This window comes from Ascaphus truei, unplaced genomic scaffold (genome assembly GCF_040206685.1).
Source record: "Ascaphus truei isolate aAscTru1 unplaced genomic scaffold, aAscTru1.hap1 HAP1_SCAFFOLD_447, whole genome shotgun sequence".
Classification (NCBI taxonomy): Eukaryota; Metazoa; Chordata; class Amphibia; order Anura; family Ascaphidae; genus Ascaphus; species Ascaphus truei.
The window spans coordinates 226,404-241,283 of record NW_027456778.1 but is presented as its reverse complement, the minus strand read 5'-3'; the positions used below and the strand labels follow the sequence as shown (position 1 = coordinate 241,283).

General features: G+C 53.6%; 1 protein-coding gene across 1 annotated transcript; it reads right to left on the bottom strand.

Moving 5' to 3' along the window:
• Positions 1-1,330: 1,330 nt before the first annotated feature.
• Positions 1,331-8,876, bottom strand: LOC142484870 (chloride channel protein 2-like). The gene is made up of 4 exons (XM_075584101.1): positions 8,787-8,876; positions 4,269-4,373; positions 3,321-3,407; positions 1,331-1,863 (listed from the first exon to the last, which is right to left on the bottom strand). Exons 1-4 carry the CDS (start codon positions 8,787-8,789, stop codon positions 1,735-1,737), a joined length of 324 nt encoding a protein of 107 aa, XP_075440216.1. The 5' UTR covers positions 8,790-8,876; the 3' UTR covers positions 1,331-1,734.
• Between the last annotated feature and the right edge of the window lie 6,004 nt (positions 8,877-14,880).

The window sequence follows — 14,880 nt, the reverse complement described above, 5'->3', positions numbered from 1 at the left end:
GGAGTAGAAGAGGGAGTGTGTGTGTGTGTTACAGGTGGAGGAGTGGGAGGTGTAGCAGAGGGAGTGTGTGTGTTTACAGGTGGAAGAGTGGGAGGAGTTAGCAGAGGGAGTGTGTGTGTTACAGGTGGAGGAGTGGGAGGTGTAGCAGAGGGAGTGTGTGTGTTACAGGTGGAGGAGTGGGAGGTGTAGCAGAGGGAGTGTGTGTGTGTGTGTGTTACAGGTGGGAGAAGTGGGAGGTGTAGCAGAGAGAGGGTGTGTGTGTTACAGGTGGAGGAGTGGGAGGTGTAGCAGAGGGAGTGTGTGTGTTACAGGTGGAGGAGTGGGAGGTGTAGCAGAGGGAGTGTGTGTGTTACAGGTGGAGGAGTGGGAGGTGTAGCACGGGAGTGTGTGTGTGTTACAGGTGGAGGAGTGGGAGGTGTAGCAGAGGTAGTGTGTGTGTTACAGGTGGAGGAGTGGGAGGTGTAGCAGAGGGAGTGGTGTGTGTTACAGGTGGAGGAGTGGGAGGTGTAGCAGAGGGAGTGTGTGTGTTACAGGTGGAGGAGTGGGAGGTGTAGCACGGGAGTGTGTGTGTGTTACAGGTGGAGGAGTGGGAGGTGTAGCAGGGGTAGTGTGTGTGTTACAGGTGGAGGAGTGGGAGGTGTAGCAGAGGGAGTGTGTGTGTTACAGGTGGAGCGGGCGGTGTCGTAGTAGAGGGAGTGTGTGTGTGTTACAGGTGGAGGAGTGGGAGGTGTAGCAGAGGTAGTGTGTGTGTTACAGGTGGAGGAGTGGGAGGTGTAGCAGAGGGAGTGTGTGTGTTACAGGTGGAGCGGGCGGTGTCGTAGTAGAGGACGGTGTAGCACGCACACGCACACGCACACAAAGCATAAGCATGTACGTTACAGAAACAATAGGAGCTGTTATAGGGGGCAGGTACATAGGGAGCAGGTACATAGGGGGCAGGTACATAAGGGGCAGGTCCATATAGGGAGCAGGTACATAGGGGGCAGGTACATAAGGGGCAGGTCCATATAGGGAGCAGGTACATAGGGGCAGGTACATAAGGGGCAGGTCCATATAGGGCAGGTATATAGGGAGCAGGTACATAGGGGGCAGGTATATAGGGAGCAGGATACATAAGGGGCAGGTACATAAGGGGCAGGTACATAGCGGGCAGGTACATAGCGGGCAGGTACATAGGGGGCAGGTACATAGGGGGCAGGTACATAGGGGGCAGGTACATAGGGGCAGGTACATAGCGGGCAGGTACATAAGGGGCAGGTACATAGGGGGCAGGTACATAGCGGGCAGGTACATAGGGGGCAATAACTGGATTCAACGCAAAGTACTTAAATATTATTTATTTAAAACGGGTATTTCTCATCTCTGAAGTGGCCGAACAGCCATATAAAGCCGCCCCGGCCGCGCTGATACGTCCCCTCACCGCGCCGGAGCAGCAGGACGCCATTTCTTAGGCTGAGTCCCCGCTGGCGCTGAGCGCGCTCATGCTTGGGAGAGCGCCGGGTGTCCTGTTGCACGCGGACGCGGGAGAGGGGGGGGGCAGTGCGGGCCAGCTGAGCGCGCGGTAAGTATAGGGTTTTTTGGTTTGCTAAGCGCCGATCGCGGCTGAGCGTGAGCGGGGACTTCCAGCGATCTATATATGTCTCCTCCGCAAGCGCCGCCCGCTCAGCGCCAGCGGGGACTCGGCCTTATTCACCCGGGCAGTTTCAAAATGGCAGCCAGTGGGGACGTGTGGGCTTAGAGTGGGCGGGGCTGGAGTAGGAAGGTGAGGGGTTGCAGGGGGTGCAGGGGGTCGGCCTCCTCGGTCTTGGGTGGTTCCCGCGGGGTGAATGTCCCCTTCACGGTCCCCTGCACGGCATCTTTCAGCTGTGGAAGGGCAGAGCGATTAGTAATGAGTGAGTGTGTGTGTGTGTTTGTGTGACATCACCAGTATGACGTCACAAGCAACTCTGACATCATCCCCAGGGCCAAATGATGTAACGTGCCTTCCCCAATGGCTTCATATATCTATCTAATGTATGTTATCCACCATGACGTCACCTAGAGTGTGACAATGACGTCACAAAGAGTGAAACGATGACGTCACGTAGAGTGAAACGATGACGTCACGTAGAGTAAAACGATGATGTCACGTAGAGTGTAACGATGACGTCACGTAGAGTGTAACGATGACGTCACGTAGAGTGTAACGATGACGTCACGTAGGGTACTGATGACGTCACGTAGAGTGAAACGATGACGTCACGTAGAGTGAAACGATGACGTCACGTAGAGTGTAACGATGACGTCACGTAGAGTGTAACGATGACGTCACGTAGAGTGTAACGATGACGTCACGTAGAGTGAAACGATGACGTCACGTAGAGTGTAACGATGACGTCACGTAGAGTGTAACGATGACGTCACGTAGAGTGAAACGATGACGTCACGTAGAGTGAAACGATGACGTCACGTAGAGTGTAACGATGACGTCACGTAGAGTGTAACGATGACGTCACGTAGAGTGAAACGATGACGTCACGTAGAGTGTAACGATGACGTCACGTAGAGTGTAACGATGACGTCACGTAGAGTGTAACGATGACGTCACGTAGAGTGAAACGATGACGTCACGTAGAGTGTAACGATGACGTCACGTAGAGTGTAACGATGACGTCACGTAGAGTGAAACGATGACGTCACGTAGAGTGAAACGATGACGTCACGTAGAGTGAAACGATGACGTCACGTAGAGTGTAACGATGACGTCACGTAGAGTGTAACGATGACGTCACGTAGAGAGTAACGATGACGTCACGTAGAGTGTAACGATGACGTCACGTAGAGAGTAACGATGACGTCACGTAGAGTGTAACGATGACGTCACGTAGAGAGTAACGATGACGTCACGTAGTGTACACGTAGAGTGTAACGATGACGTCATGTAGAGTGTAACGATGACGTCACGTAGAGTTTAATGATGACATCATGACTCATCCCAAGTCGATTATCTACAATCACAAATTGCACGATATTATCTGCCGCCAGCGACCTCATGGGTTATCCGCAGTGACATCATTAGCATCCCCAAGAATGTCGGCAGGCGCGCGTCCTGCCAAATGACATCGCCCGCTATCCACGAATGACTTCATGTCTTCGTCTGTGACCCCTTAAATGACAATCCACCCTCCGCAGTGATACCCCTACCATCAGGGAAACTGCTCCCAGTGATGTCACCGTAAATCCCCCCTCCCCCCCATCACGTAATGACACCATAAAGATGTCCACCATGGCATCATTCTCCTTGGTGGGTGATGTCATGCTGATATCAAAAGTTGGGTTACCTCTTGCAGGGAGATCACGCCCACAAGTCGCCCCGTGCTGGTAACGTACGCGGAACGCAGACCCAGGAGGTTAAAGAGATCGTAGCACTGAGGAGAGAGAGGGGGGGAGAGAGAGAAGGAGAGGGGGAGGGAGAGAGAAGGAGAGGTGGAGGGAGAGATGGGGAGAGAGAGAGAAGGAGAGAAAGAGAGAGCGGTGAGGGAGAGAGGAGGAGAGAGAGAGAGGAGGGAGAGAAGGATATAGAGAGAGGAGGATATGGAGAGGAGGATATAGAGAAAGGAGGATATGGAGAGGAGGATATAGAGAGAGGAGGGAGAGGAGGATATAGAGAGAGGAGGGTGAGTCTGTGTCTGTTCCTCTATTAACCCATATATATATATATATATATCATTCGTATATTTCTCTTTCACCCGGACCTCCCCTCTCATCTTCCCTCTCTCCCTCCCCTTCTCCAGCCCCTCATACCCTCCCCTTCTCCAGCCCCTCATACCCTCTCCCTCCCCTTCTCCAGCCCCTCATACCCTCTCCCTCCCCTTCTCCAGCCCCTCATACCCTCTACCTCCCCTTCTCCAGCCCCTCATACCCTCTCCCTCCCCTTCTCCAGCCCCTCATACCCTCTCCCTCCCCTTCTCACCCCCTCTCCCCTTCTCACCCCCTGTCCCACCCCTCCTCATCCCCCTCTCCCACCCTCTCCCTCCTTCTCACTCCCCTTCTCAACCCCACTCTCACCCTCTCCCTCCTCACCCCCCTCTCCCTCACCCCCCACGCTGTCCCCCCTCCATCCCCCTCCTACGTTCCCTCCCAACCTCTCCCCACACGCTCCCTACCCCTCTCCCCACACTCTCTCCTCCTCTCTCTCCCCCTCTCCCCCCACGCACTCTCCCCCCTCCCCACACGCTCTCCACCCTCCCCACACGCTCCCCCCCTCTCCTCTCCCCCCTCTCTCTCACCTGATACAATGTCTCTTTCTCCACCAGCCTGTAGGGGGCGGAATCGATGGTTAAATCGTCCAGTCGCACGATCTCATTGAGCTGCCGAACCTCCCACTCCTCCACCTGTAACACACACTCACTCTGCTACACCGCCCGCGCCTCCACCTGTAACACACACTCACTCTGCTACACCTCCCGCGCCTCCACCTGTAACACACTCACTCTCCTACACCACCTGCGCCTCCACCTGTAACACACACTCACTCTGCTACACCTCCCGCGCCTCCACCTGTAACACACTCAATCTGCTACACCACCTGCGCCTCCACCTGTAACACACTCACTCTGCTACACCACCTGCGCCTCCACCTGTAACACATTCACTACTACACCATCCTCTGCTACACCTCCCACTCCTCCACCTGTAACACACACTCACTCTGCTACACCGCCCGCGCCTCCACCTGTAACACACTCACTCTGCTACACCTCCCACTCCTCCACCTGTAACACAAACTCACACTACTACACCTCCCACTCCTCCACCTGTAACACACACTCACTCTGCTACACCGCCCATGCCTCCACCTGTAACACACTCACTACTACACCATCCTCTGCTACACCTCCCACTCCTCCACCTGTAACACACACTCACTCTGCTACACCTCCCGCGCCTCCACCTGTAACACACTCACTACTACACCATCCTCTGCTACACCTCCCACTCCTCCACCTGTAACACACACTCACTCTGCTACACCGCCCGCGCCTCCACCTGTAACACACTCACTCTGCTACACCACCCACTCCTCCATCTGTAACACACACTCACTCTGCTACACCGCCCGCGCCTCCACCTGTAACACACACTCACTCTGCTACACCTCCCACTCCTCCACCTGTAACACACACTCACTCTGCTACACCGCCCGCGCCTCCACCTGTAACATACACTCACTCTGCTACACCTCCCACTCCTCCACCTGTAACACACACTCACTCTGCTACACCGCCTGCGCCTCCACCTGTAACACACTCACTACTACACCTAGTCTACTACACCTCCCACTCCTCCACCTGTAACACACACTCACTCTGCTATACCACCCGCGCCTCCACCTGTAACACACTCACTACTACACCATCCTCTGCTACACCTCCCACTCCTCCACCTGTAACACACTCACTCTGCTACACCTCCCACTCCTCCACCTATAACACACACACTCCCTCTGCTACACCTCCCACTCCTCCACCTGTAACACACACTCACTCTGCTAGACCACCCGCGCCTCCACCTGTAACACACTCACTCTGCTATACCTCCCACTCCTCCACCTGTAACACACACTCACTCTGCTATACCTCCCACTCCTCCACCTGTAACACACACTCACTCTGCTATACCTCCCACTCCTCCACCTGTAACACACACTCACTCTGCTATACCACTCCTACAACTCACTCTGCTACCTCCCACTCCTCCACCTGTAACACACACTCACTCTGCTACACCTCCCGCGCCTCCACCTGTAACACACACTCACTCTGCTATACCTCCCACTCCTCCACCTGTAACACACACTCACTCTGCTACACCGCCGCGCCCGCGCCTCCACCTGTAACACACTCACTCTGCTATACCTCACTCTCACTCTCCACCTGTAACACACTCACTCTGCTATACCTCCCACTCCTCCACCTGTAACACACACTCACTCTGCTACACTGCCTGCGCCTCCACCTGTAACACACTCACTACTACACCACTCACTACTACACCATCCAATGCTACACCTCCCACTCCTCCACCTGTACACACACTCACTCTGCTACACCGCCCGCGCCTCCACCTGTAACACACACTCACTCTGCTACACCTCTCACTCCTCCACCTGTAACACACACTCACTCTGCTACACCGCCCGCGCCTCCACCTATAACACACACTCACTCTGCTACACCGCCAGCGCCTCCACCTATAACACGCTCACTCTGCTACACCGTCCGTGCCTCCACCTATAACACACACTCACTCTGCTACAACCTCCCACTCCTCCACCTGTAACACACTCACTCTGCTACACCGCCTGCGCCTCCACCTATAACACACTCACTACTACACCAACCTCTGCTACACCTGTTACACATACTCACTCTGCTACACCTCCACTCTTCCACCTGTAACACACACTCACTCTGCTACACCGCCCCGCGCCTCCACCTATAACTCACTCACTACTACACCAGCCTCTGCTACACCTCCCACTCCTCCACCTGTAACACACACTCACTCTGCTACACCGCCAGCGCCTCCACCTATAACACACTCACTACTACACCTTCCTCTGCTACACCTCCACTCTCCCCTATAACACACACTCACTCTGCTACACTGCCCGCGCCTCCACCTATAACACACACTCACTACTACAGCATCCTCTGCTACACCTCCCACTCCTCCACCTGTAACACACACTCACTCTGCTACACCTCCCACTACTCCACCTGTAACACATACTCACTCTGCTATACCTCCACTCCTCCACCTGTAACACACACTCACTCTGCTACACTGCCTGCGCCTCCACCTGTAACACACTCACTACTACACCATCCAATGCTACACCTCCCACTCCTCCACCTGTAACACACACTCACTCTGCTACACCGCCCGCAGCCTCCACCTGTAACACACACTCACTCTGCTACACCTCTCACTCCTCCACCTGTAACACACACTCACTCTGCTACACCGCCCGCGCCTCCACCTATAACACACACTCACTCTGCTACACCGCCAGCGCCTCCACCTATAACACGCTCACTCTGCTACACCGTCCGTGCCTCCACCTATAACACACACTCACTCTGCTACACCTCCCACTCCACCTGTAACACACTCACTCTGCTACACCGCCTGCGCCTCCACCTATAACACACTCACTACTACACCAACCTCTGCTACACCTGTTACACATACTCACTCTGCTACACCTCCCACTCTTCCACCTGTAACACACACTCACTCTGCTACACCGCCCGCGCCTCCACCTATAACTCACTCACTACTACCACCAGCCTCTGCTACACCTCCCACTCCTCCACCTGTAACACACTCACTCTGCTACACCGCCAGCGCCTCCACCTATAACACACTCACTGCTACACCTTCCTCTGCTACACCTCCCACTCCTCCACCTATAACACACACTCACTCTGCTACACCTCCCACTCCTCCACCTGTAACACACACACTCTGCTACACCGCCCGCGCTCCACCTATAACACACACTCACTACTACAGCATCCTCTGCTACACCTCCCACTCCTCCACCTGTAACACACACTCACTCTGCTACACCTCCCACTACTCCACCTGTAACACATACTCACTCTGCTACACCTCCCACTCCTCCACATGTAACACACACTCACTCTGCTACACCGCCCACGCCTCCACCTATAACACACACTCACTACTACACCATCCTCTGCTACACCTCCCACTCCTCCACCTGTTACACACACTCACTCTGCTACAACTCCCACTCCTCCACCTGTAACACACACTCACTCTGCTACACCACCCACGCCTCCACCTATAACACACACTCACTACTACAGCATCCTCTGCTACACCTCCCACTCCTCCACCTGTAACACACACTCACTCTGCTACACCTCCCACTACTCCACCTGTAACACATACTCACTCTGCTACACCTCCCACTCCTCCACATGTAACACACACTCACTCTGCTACACCGCCCACGCCTCCACCTATAACACACTCACTACTACACCATCCTCTGCTACACCTCCCACTCCTCCACCTGTAACACACACCCACTCTGCTACACCACTCGCGCCTCCACCTATAACACACTCACTACTACACCATCCTCTGCTACACCTCCCACTCCTCCACCTGTAATTACACACTCACTCTGCTACACCTCCCACTCCTCCACCTGTAACACACACTCACTCTGCTACACCGCCCGCGCCTCCACCTATAACACACTTACTACTGACACCATCCTCTGCTACACCTCACACTCCTCCACCTGTAACACACACTCACTCTGCTACACCGCCCGCGCCTCCACCTACATCACACACTCACTACTACACCATCCCTCTGCTACACCTCCCACTCCTCCACCTGTAACACACTCACTCTGCTACACCTCCCACTCCTCCACCTGTAACACACACTCACTCTGCTACACCTCCACTCCTCCACCTGTAACACACACACACTCTACTACACCATCCGCTCCTCCACCTGTAACACTCACTACTACACTGCCTGCGCCTCCACCTGTAACACACACTCACTCTGCTACACCTCCCACTCCTCCACCTGTAACACACACTCACTCTGCTACACCTCCCACTCCTCCACCTGTAACACACACTCACCCCTCTCTCCTACATCTGTAACACACACACACACAAACACACTCTGTTACAGGTGTAACACACACACTCCGCTATTCCTGCGCTGTACTGCAGAGTCCCACTCACCATCTTTAGATACTGGCTTCGGATTTGGCCGAACGTCTCCTGCGTCCGTCCGAGCGTGGCTTCTGTACCTGGGGAGGGGGGGCAAGGACATGTATACCCCTGCACCAGTCCTAGAGGTGTCAGGCCATGTACACCCCTGTACCAGTCCTAGAGGTGTCAGGCCATGTACACCCCCTGTACCAGTCCTAGAGGTGTCAGGCCATGTACACCCCCTGTACCAGTCCTAGAGGTGTCAGGCCATGTATATCCCCTGTACCAGTCCTAGAGGTGTCAGGCCATGTATATCCCCTGTACCAGTCCTAGAGGTGTCAGGCTCTGTATATCCCCTGTACCAGTCCTAGAGGTGTCAGGCCATGTACACCCCCCTTGTACCCCCAGTCCTAGAGGTGTCAGGCCATGTACACCCCCTGTACCAGTCCTAGAGGTGTCAGGCCATGTACACCCCCTGTACCAGTCCTAGAGGTGTCAGGCCATGTACACCCCTTGTACCAGTCCTAGAGGTGTCAGGCCATGTACACCCCCCGTACCAGTCCTAGAGGTGTCAGGCCATGTACACCCCCTATACCAGTCCTAGAGGTGTCAGGCCATGTATATCCCCTGTACCAGTCCTAGAGGTGTCAGGCTCTGTATATCCCCTGTACCAGTCCTAGAGGTGTCAGGCTCTGTATATCCCCTGTACCAGTCCTAGAGGTGTCAGGCCATGTATATCCCCTGTACCAGTCCTAGAGGTGTCAGGCTCTGTATATCCCCTGTACTAGTCCTAGAGGTGTCAGGCCATGTATATCCCCTGTACCAGTCCTAGAGGTGTCAGGCCATGTATACCCCCTGTACCAGTCCTACAGGTGTCAGGCCATGTACACCCCCCTGTACCAGTCCTAGAGGTGTCAGGCCATGTACACCCCCTGTACCAGTCCTACAGGTGTCAGGCCATGTACACCCCCTGTACCAGTCCTAGAGGTGTCAGGCCATGTACACCCCCTGTACCAGTCCTAGAGGTGTCAGGCCATGTACACCCCCCTGTACCAGTCCTAGAGGTGTCAGGCCATGTACACCCCCTGTACCAGTCCTAGAGGTGTCAGGCCATGTACACCCCCTGTACCAGTCCTAGAGGTGTCAGGCCATGTATACCCCCTGTACCAGTCCTAGAGGTGCCAGGCTCTGTATCCCCCTGTACCAGTCCTAGAGGTGTCAGGCCATGTATACCCCCTGTAGCAGTCCTAGAGGTGTCAGGCTCTGTATATACGAGGGGAGGGGTGAGGGTGTGTACGTGCAGCGATATAGAGTGGGGAGCAGCGCTGGGACAGAAGATTATAACACAGACCCAGAAGGGCGCAGGCTGAATTGCTCTCACGGTAAGTTTTAGTAATCACAAACTCTAGGAGAATCAAGGCCCCTATATAACGGTGATATAGGTGGTGAACCCATGGAGACATACACGATGGGGCATTAAAGTGGGATCCTATAGAATAATGTGCAGATAGCACTGACTGGCGGGTCTGTCCGAATAAGGTCATTAACCACTGTATGGAATTCTGAACTATATATCACATGTACACATACATACATTATATATATATATATATACAGTAGTCCAGATCGGCTGGCTGTTTAAAGGTGAGTTAGTATTATCTCTGGCCGCTAGGTGGCGCCGTGTCGGCTGAGCTGGTATCTCGGGCTCATTGTTCTGTACTCGGGGTTATGAGGTTTTACTACGCTAACGCGCCGACGTGCGTTTCACGCGCTGCACGCGCTTTTCCACGGCAAAACAAGAGTCAATATCTTGCCGGCATTAAGGGGTTTAAATCAGATGGTTATACCCCCGGCAATCAAGGGTTACCATTAATCTGGGTGTGTTAATCTGGGTGTGTACACACACACACACACACCGGTATGAGAGCACAGTGAGATATATCTGTGTGTGTTGTGATACAGTCACTGTCCCTGTATGGGCCTGGAGTGCTGCAGCTAGTGTGCTTTCCAGCCTACAGGGGGGTTAACCTCTCCTGGGGAGGCTTGTTGCAGCTGCAGAAAAGGAGCTAATCAGTCTAGTCTCCTGAGTGAGCAGGAGTGTGAGAGAGAGAGAGAGACAGAGAGAGAGAGAGACAGGGAGAGAGAGAGACAGGGAGAGAGAGAGAGACAGGGAGAGAGAGAGAGACAGGGAGAGAGAGAGAGACAGAGAGAGAGAGACAGGGAGAGAGAGAGAGAGACAGGGAGAGAGAGAGACAGGGAGAGAGAGAGACAGGGAGAGAGAGAGAGACAGAGAGAGAGAGACAGGGAGAGAGAGCGAGAGACAGGGAGAGAGAGGGAGACTGCTCCCCAGTCAGCAGGAAGCAGGACTATCCTGTCCAGAACATTGGATCCAGAGGGATTTCCTGGACTCTCGTGGGACCGAGTCCCAACAACAGATAAGGACTAAATAATGTATATTTGGGTGCCTCAGGACTGTTGATATTGTTGCTAACTGGGTGGGTTATTTAAAGCTGGGAAATAGTTTAGTTGGCCAGTAATAATCAGAGGGGAGCGGATGTTTACATAGTCTCCTGATAGGAGTGGCTTTATTTTTATGATTTGTTTTTCCTTAAAGGGACGGTGGGCATATATATATATATATATATATATATATATATATATATATATATATATATATATATATATATATATATATATGTACTGTATATAAAGTCATGCCTCCGTCATGTTGCATGGTCTTTTTTCCCAAATTACCACAGGAAGCGGGGTTTGTTGAACAGGGTTTTTATTACTCCACAATAATAACTACATAATAGGCACACCGTCCCTTTAAGGCAAAACAAATCATAAAATAAACACCTACTCCTATTTTGGTGTCTGACTAAACAACTCCAGCCCTTTCTAACTGGGTGGCTAGCTAAGCTGGTTACCACCCCAAAATATGTACTGCAAACACAAGTCTAATAAGAAAATATAACAGTCCCTCCCACGAGAGTCCAGGAAATCCCTCTGGATCCAATGTTCTGGACAGGACAGCACTGCTTCCACAGCAGACTCACGTCCTTGCTTCTTCCTGGGTGTGCAACCCAGGCAGTCCTAGCAAGCTCTGCGACCAATGTCCAGCAAGCCTAGGGGACTGTGCCAGCCAGCTTCCTCCTGGCTGGGAAAAAGTCCCTCTCTCTCTCCCCCTTCTCTAGGGAAAGCAGTCTCTCTCTCTCTCCCTTCTCTGGGGAAAGCAGTCTCTCTCTCTCTCTCCCTTCTCTGGGGAAAGCAGTCTCTCTCTCTACCTTCTCTGGGAAAGCAGTCTCTCTCCCTTCTCTGGGGAAAGCAGTCTCTCTCTCTCTCCCTTCTCTGGGGAAAGCAGTCTCTCTCTCTCTCCCTTCTCTGGGGAAAGCAGTCTCTCTCTCTCTCTCCCTTCTCTGGGGAAAGCAGTCTCTCTCTCTACCTTCTCTGGGGAAAGCAGTCTCTCTCCCCTTCTCTGGGGAAAGCAGTCTCTCTCTCTCTCCCTTCTCTGGGGAAAGCAGTCTCTCTCTCTCTCCCTTCTCTGGGGAAAGCAGTCTCTCTCTCTCTCCCTTCTCTGGGGAAAGCAGTCTCTCTCTCCCTTCTCTGGGAAAGCAGTCTCTCTCTCTCTCTCTATCTCCTTCTCTGGGGAAAGCAGTCTCTCTCTCTCCCTTCTCTGGGGAAAGCAGTCTCTCTCTCTCCCTTCTCTGGGAAAGCAGTCTCTCTCTCTCTCTCCCTTCTCTGGGAAAGCAGTCTCTCTCTCTCCCTTCTCTGGGGAAAGCAGTCTCTCTCTCTCCCTTCTCTGGGGAAAGCAGTCTCTCTCTCTCTCCCTTCTCTGGGGAAAGCAGTCTCTCTCTCTCTCCCTTCTCTGGGAAAGCAGTCTCTCTCGCTCCCTTCTCTGGGGAAAGCAGTCTCTCTCTCTCTCCCTTCTCTGGGGAAAGCAGTCTCTCTCTCTCCCTTCTCTGGGGAAAGCAGTCTCTCTCCCTTCTCTGGGGAAAGCAGTCTCTCTCTCTCCTTCTCTGGGAAAGCAGTCTCTCTCTCTCTCCCTTCTCTGGGGAAAGCAGTCTCTCTCTCTCTCCCTTCTCTGGGGAAAGCAGTCTCTCTCTCCCTTCTCTGGGGAAAGCAGTCTCTCTCTCTCTCTCTCTCTCTCTCCCTTCTCTGGGGAAAGCAGTCTCTCTCTCTCCCTTCTCTGGGGAAAGCAGTCTCTCTCTCTCCTTCTCTGGGAAAGCAGTCTCTCTCTCTCCCTTCTCTGGGGAAAAGCAGTCTCTCTCTCTCTCTCCCTTCTCTGGGGAAAGCAGTCTCTCTCTCTCCTTCTCTGGGGAAAGCAGTCTCTCTCCTTCTCTGGGGAAAGCAGTCTCTCTCTCTCTCTCCTTCTCTGGGGAAAGCAGTCTCTCTCTCTCTCCTTCTCTGGGGAAAGCAGTCACTCTCTCTCCCTTCTCTGGGAAGCAGTCTCTCTCTCTCCCTTCTCTGGGAAAGCAGTCTCTCTCTCTCTCCTTCTCTGGGGAAAGCAGTCTCTCTCTCTCCTTCTCTGGGGAAAGCAGTCTCTCTCTCTCCCTTCTCTGGAAAGCAGTCTCTCTCTCTCCCTTCTCTGGGGAAAGCAGTCTCTCTCTCTCCCTTCTCTGGGGAAAGCAGTCTCTCTCTCTCCCTTCTCTGGGGAAAGCAGTCTCTCTCTCTCCCTTCTCTGGGGAAAGCAGTCTCTCTCTCTCCTTCTCTGGGGAAAGCAGTCTTCTCTCTCTCCTTCTCTGGGAAAGCAGTCTCTCTCTCTCTCTGGGGAAAGCAGTCTCTCTCTCTCCCTTCTCTGGGGAAAGCAGTCTCTCTCTCTCCCTTCTCTGGGGAAAGCAGTCTCTCTCTCTCTCCCTTCTCTGGGAAAGCAGTCTCTCTCTCTCTCCCTTCTCTGGGGAAAGCAGTCTCTCTCTCTCTCCTTCTCTGGGGAAAGCAGTCTCTCTCTCTCCCTTCTCTGGGGAAAGCAGTCTCTCTCTCTCCCTTCTCTGGGAAAGCAGTCTCTCTCTCTCTCCTTCTCTGGGAAAGCAGTCTCTCTCTCTCCTTCTCTGGGGAAAGCAGTCTCTCTCTCTCTCCTTCTCTGGGGAAAGCAGTCTCTCTCTCTCCCTTCTCTGGGAAAGCAGTCTCTCTCTCTCCTTCTCTGGGGAAAGCAGTCTCTCTCTCTCCCTCTCTGGGAAAGCAGTCTCTCTCTCTCCCTTCTCTGGGGAAAGCAGTCTCTCTCTCTCTCCCTTCTCTGGGGAAAGCAGTCTCTCTCTCTCCCTTCTCTGGGGAAAGCAGTCTCTCTCTCTCTCCTTCTGTGGGAAAGCAGTCTCTCTCTCCCTTCTCTGGGGAAAGCAGTCTCTCTCTCTCTCCCTTCTCTGGGAAAGCAGTCTCTCTCTCTCCCTTCTCTGGGGAAAGCAGTCTCTCTCTCTCCCTTCTCTGGGAAAGCAGTCTCTCTCTCTCTCTCCCTTCTCTGGGGAAAGCAGTCTCTCTCTCTCCCTTCTCTGGGGAAAGCAGTCTCTCTCTCTCTCCCTTCTCTGGGGAAAGCAGTCTCTCTCTCTCCCTTCTCTGGGGAAAGCAGTCTCTCTCTCTTCCTTCTCTGGGGAAAGCAGTCTCTCTCTCTCCCTTCTCTGGGGAAAGCAGTCTCTCTCTCTCCCTTCTCTGGGGAAAGCAGTCTCTCTCTCTCCCTTCTCTGGGGAAAGCAGTCTCTCTCTCTCTCCCTTCTCTGGGGAAAGCAGTCTCTCTCTCTCTCTCCCTTCTCTGGGGAAAGCAGTCTCTCTACTCTCTCTTCTCTTGGGGAAAGCAGTCTCTCTCTCTCTCCCTTCTGTGGGGAAAGCAGTCTCTCTCTCTCCCTTCTCTGGGGAAAGCAGTCTCTCTCTCTCTCCTTCTCTGGGGAAAGCAGTCTCTCTCTCTCCCTTCTCTGGGGAAAGCAGTCTCTCTCTCTCCCTTCTCTGGGAAAGCTGTCTCTCTCTTTCCCTTCTCTGGGGAAAGCAGTCTCTCTCTCTCCCTTCTCTGGGGAAAGCAGTCTCTCTCTCTCCCTTCTCTGGGGAAAGCAGTCTCTCTCTCTCCTTCTCTGGAAAGCAGTCTCTCTCTCTCCTTCTCTGGGAAAGCAGTCTCTGTGTGCAGGCCACTTCCTGACTTTTGA

What these genes read in the sequence shown, in the direction of transcription:
- LOC142484870 (XM_075584101.1), bottom strand. An exon ending in AGAAAGAGACATTGTATCAG is followed by an intron (nt 3,408 to 4,268) that starts GTGAGAGAGAGG and finishes CTCTCTCCTCAG; the next exon opens with TGCTACGATCTCTTTAACCT. An exon ending in GCGTGATCTCCCTGCAAGAG is followed by an intron (nt 1,864 to 3,320) that starts GTAACCCAACTT and finishes GCCCTTCCACAG; the next exon opens with CTGAAAGATGCCGTGCAGGG.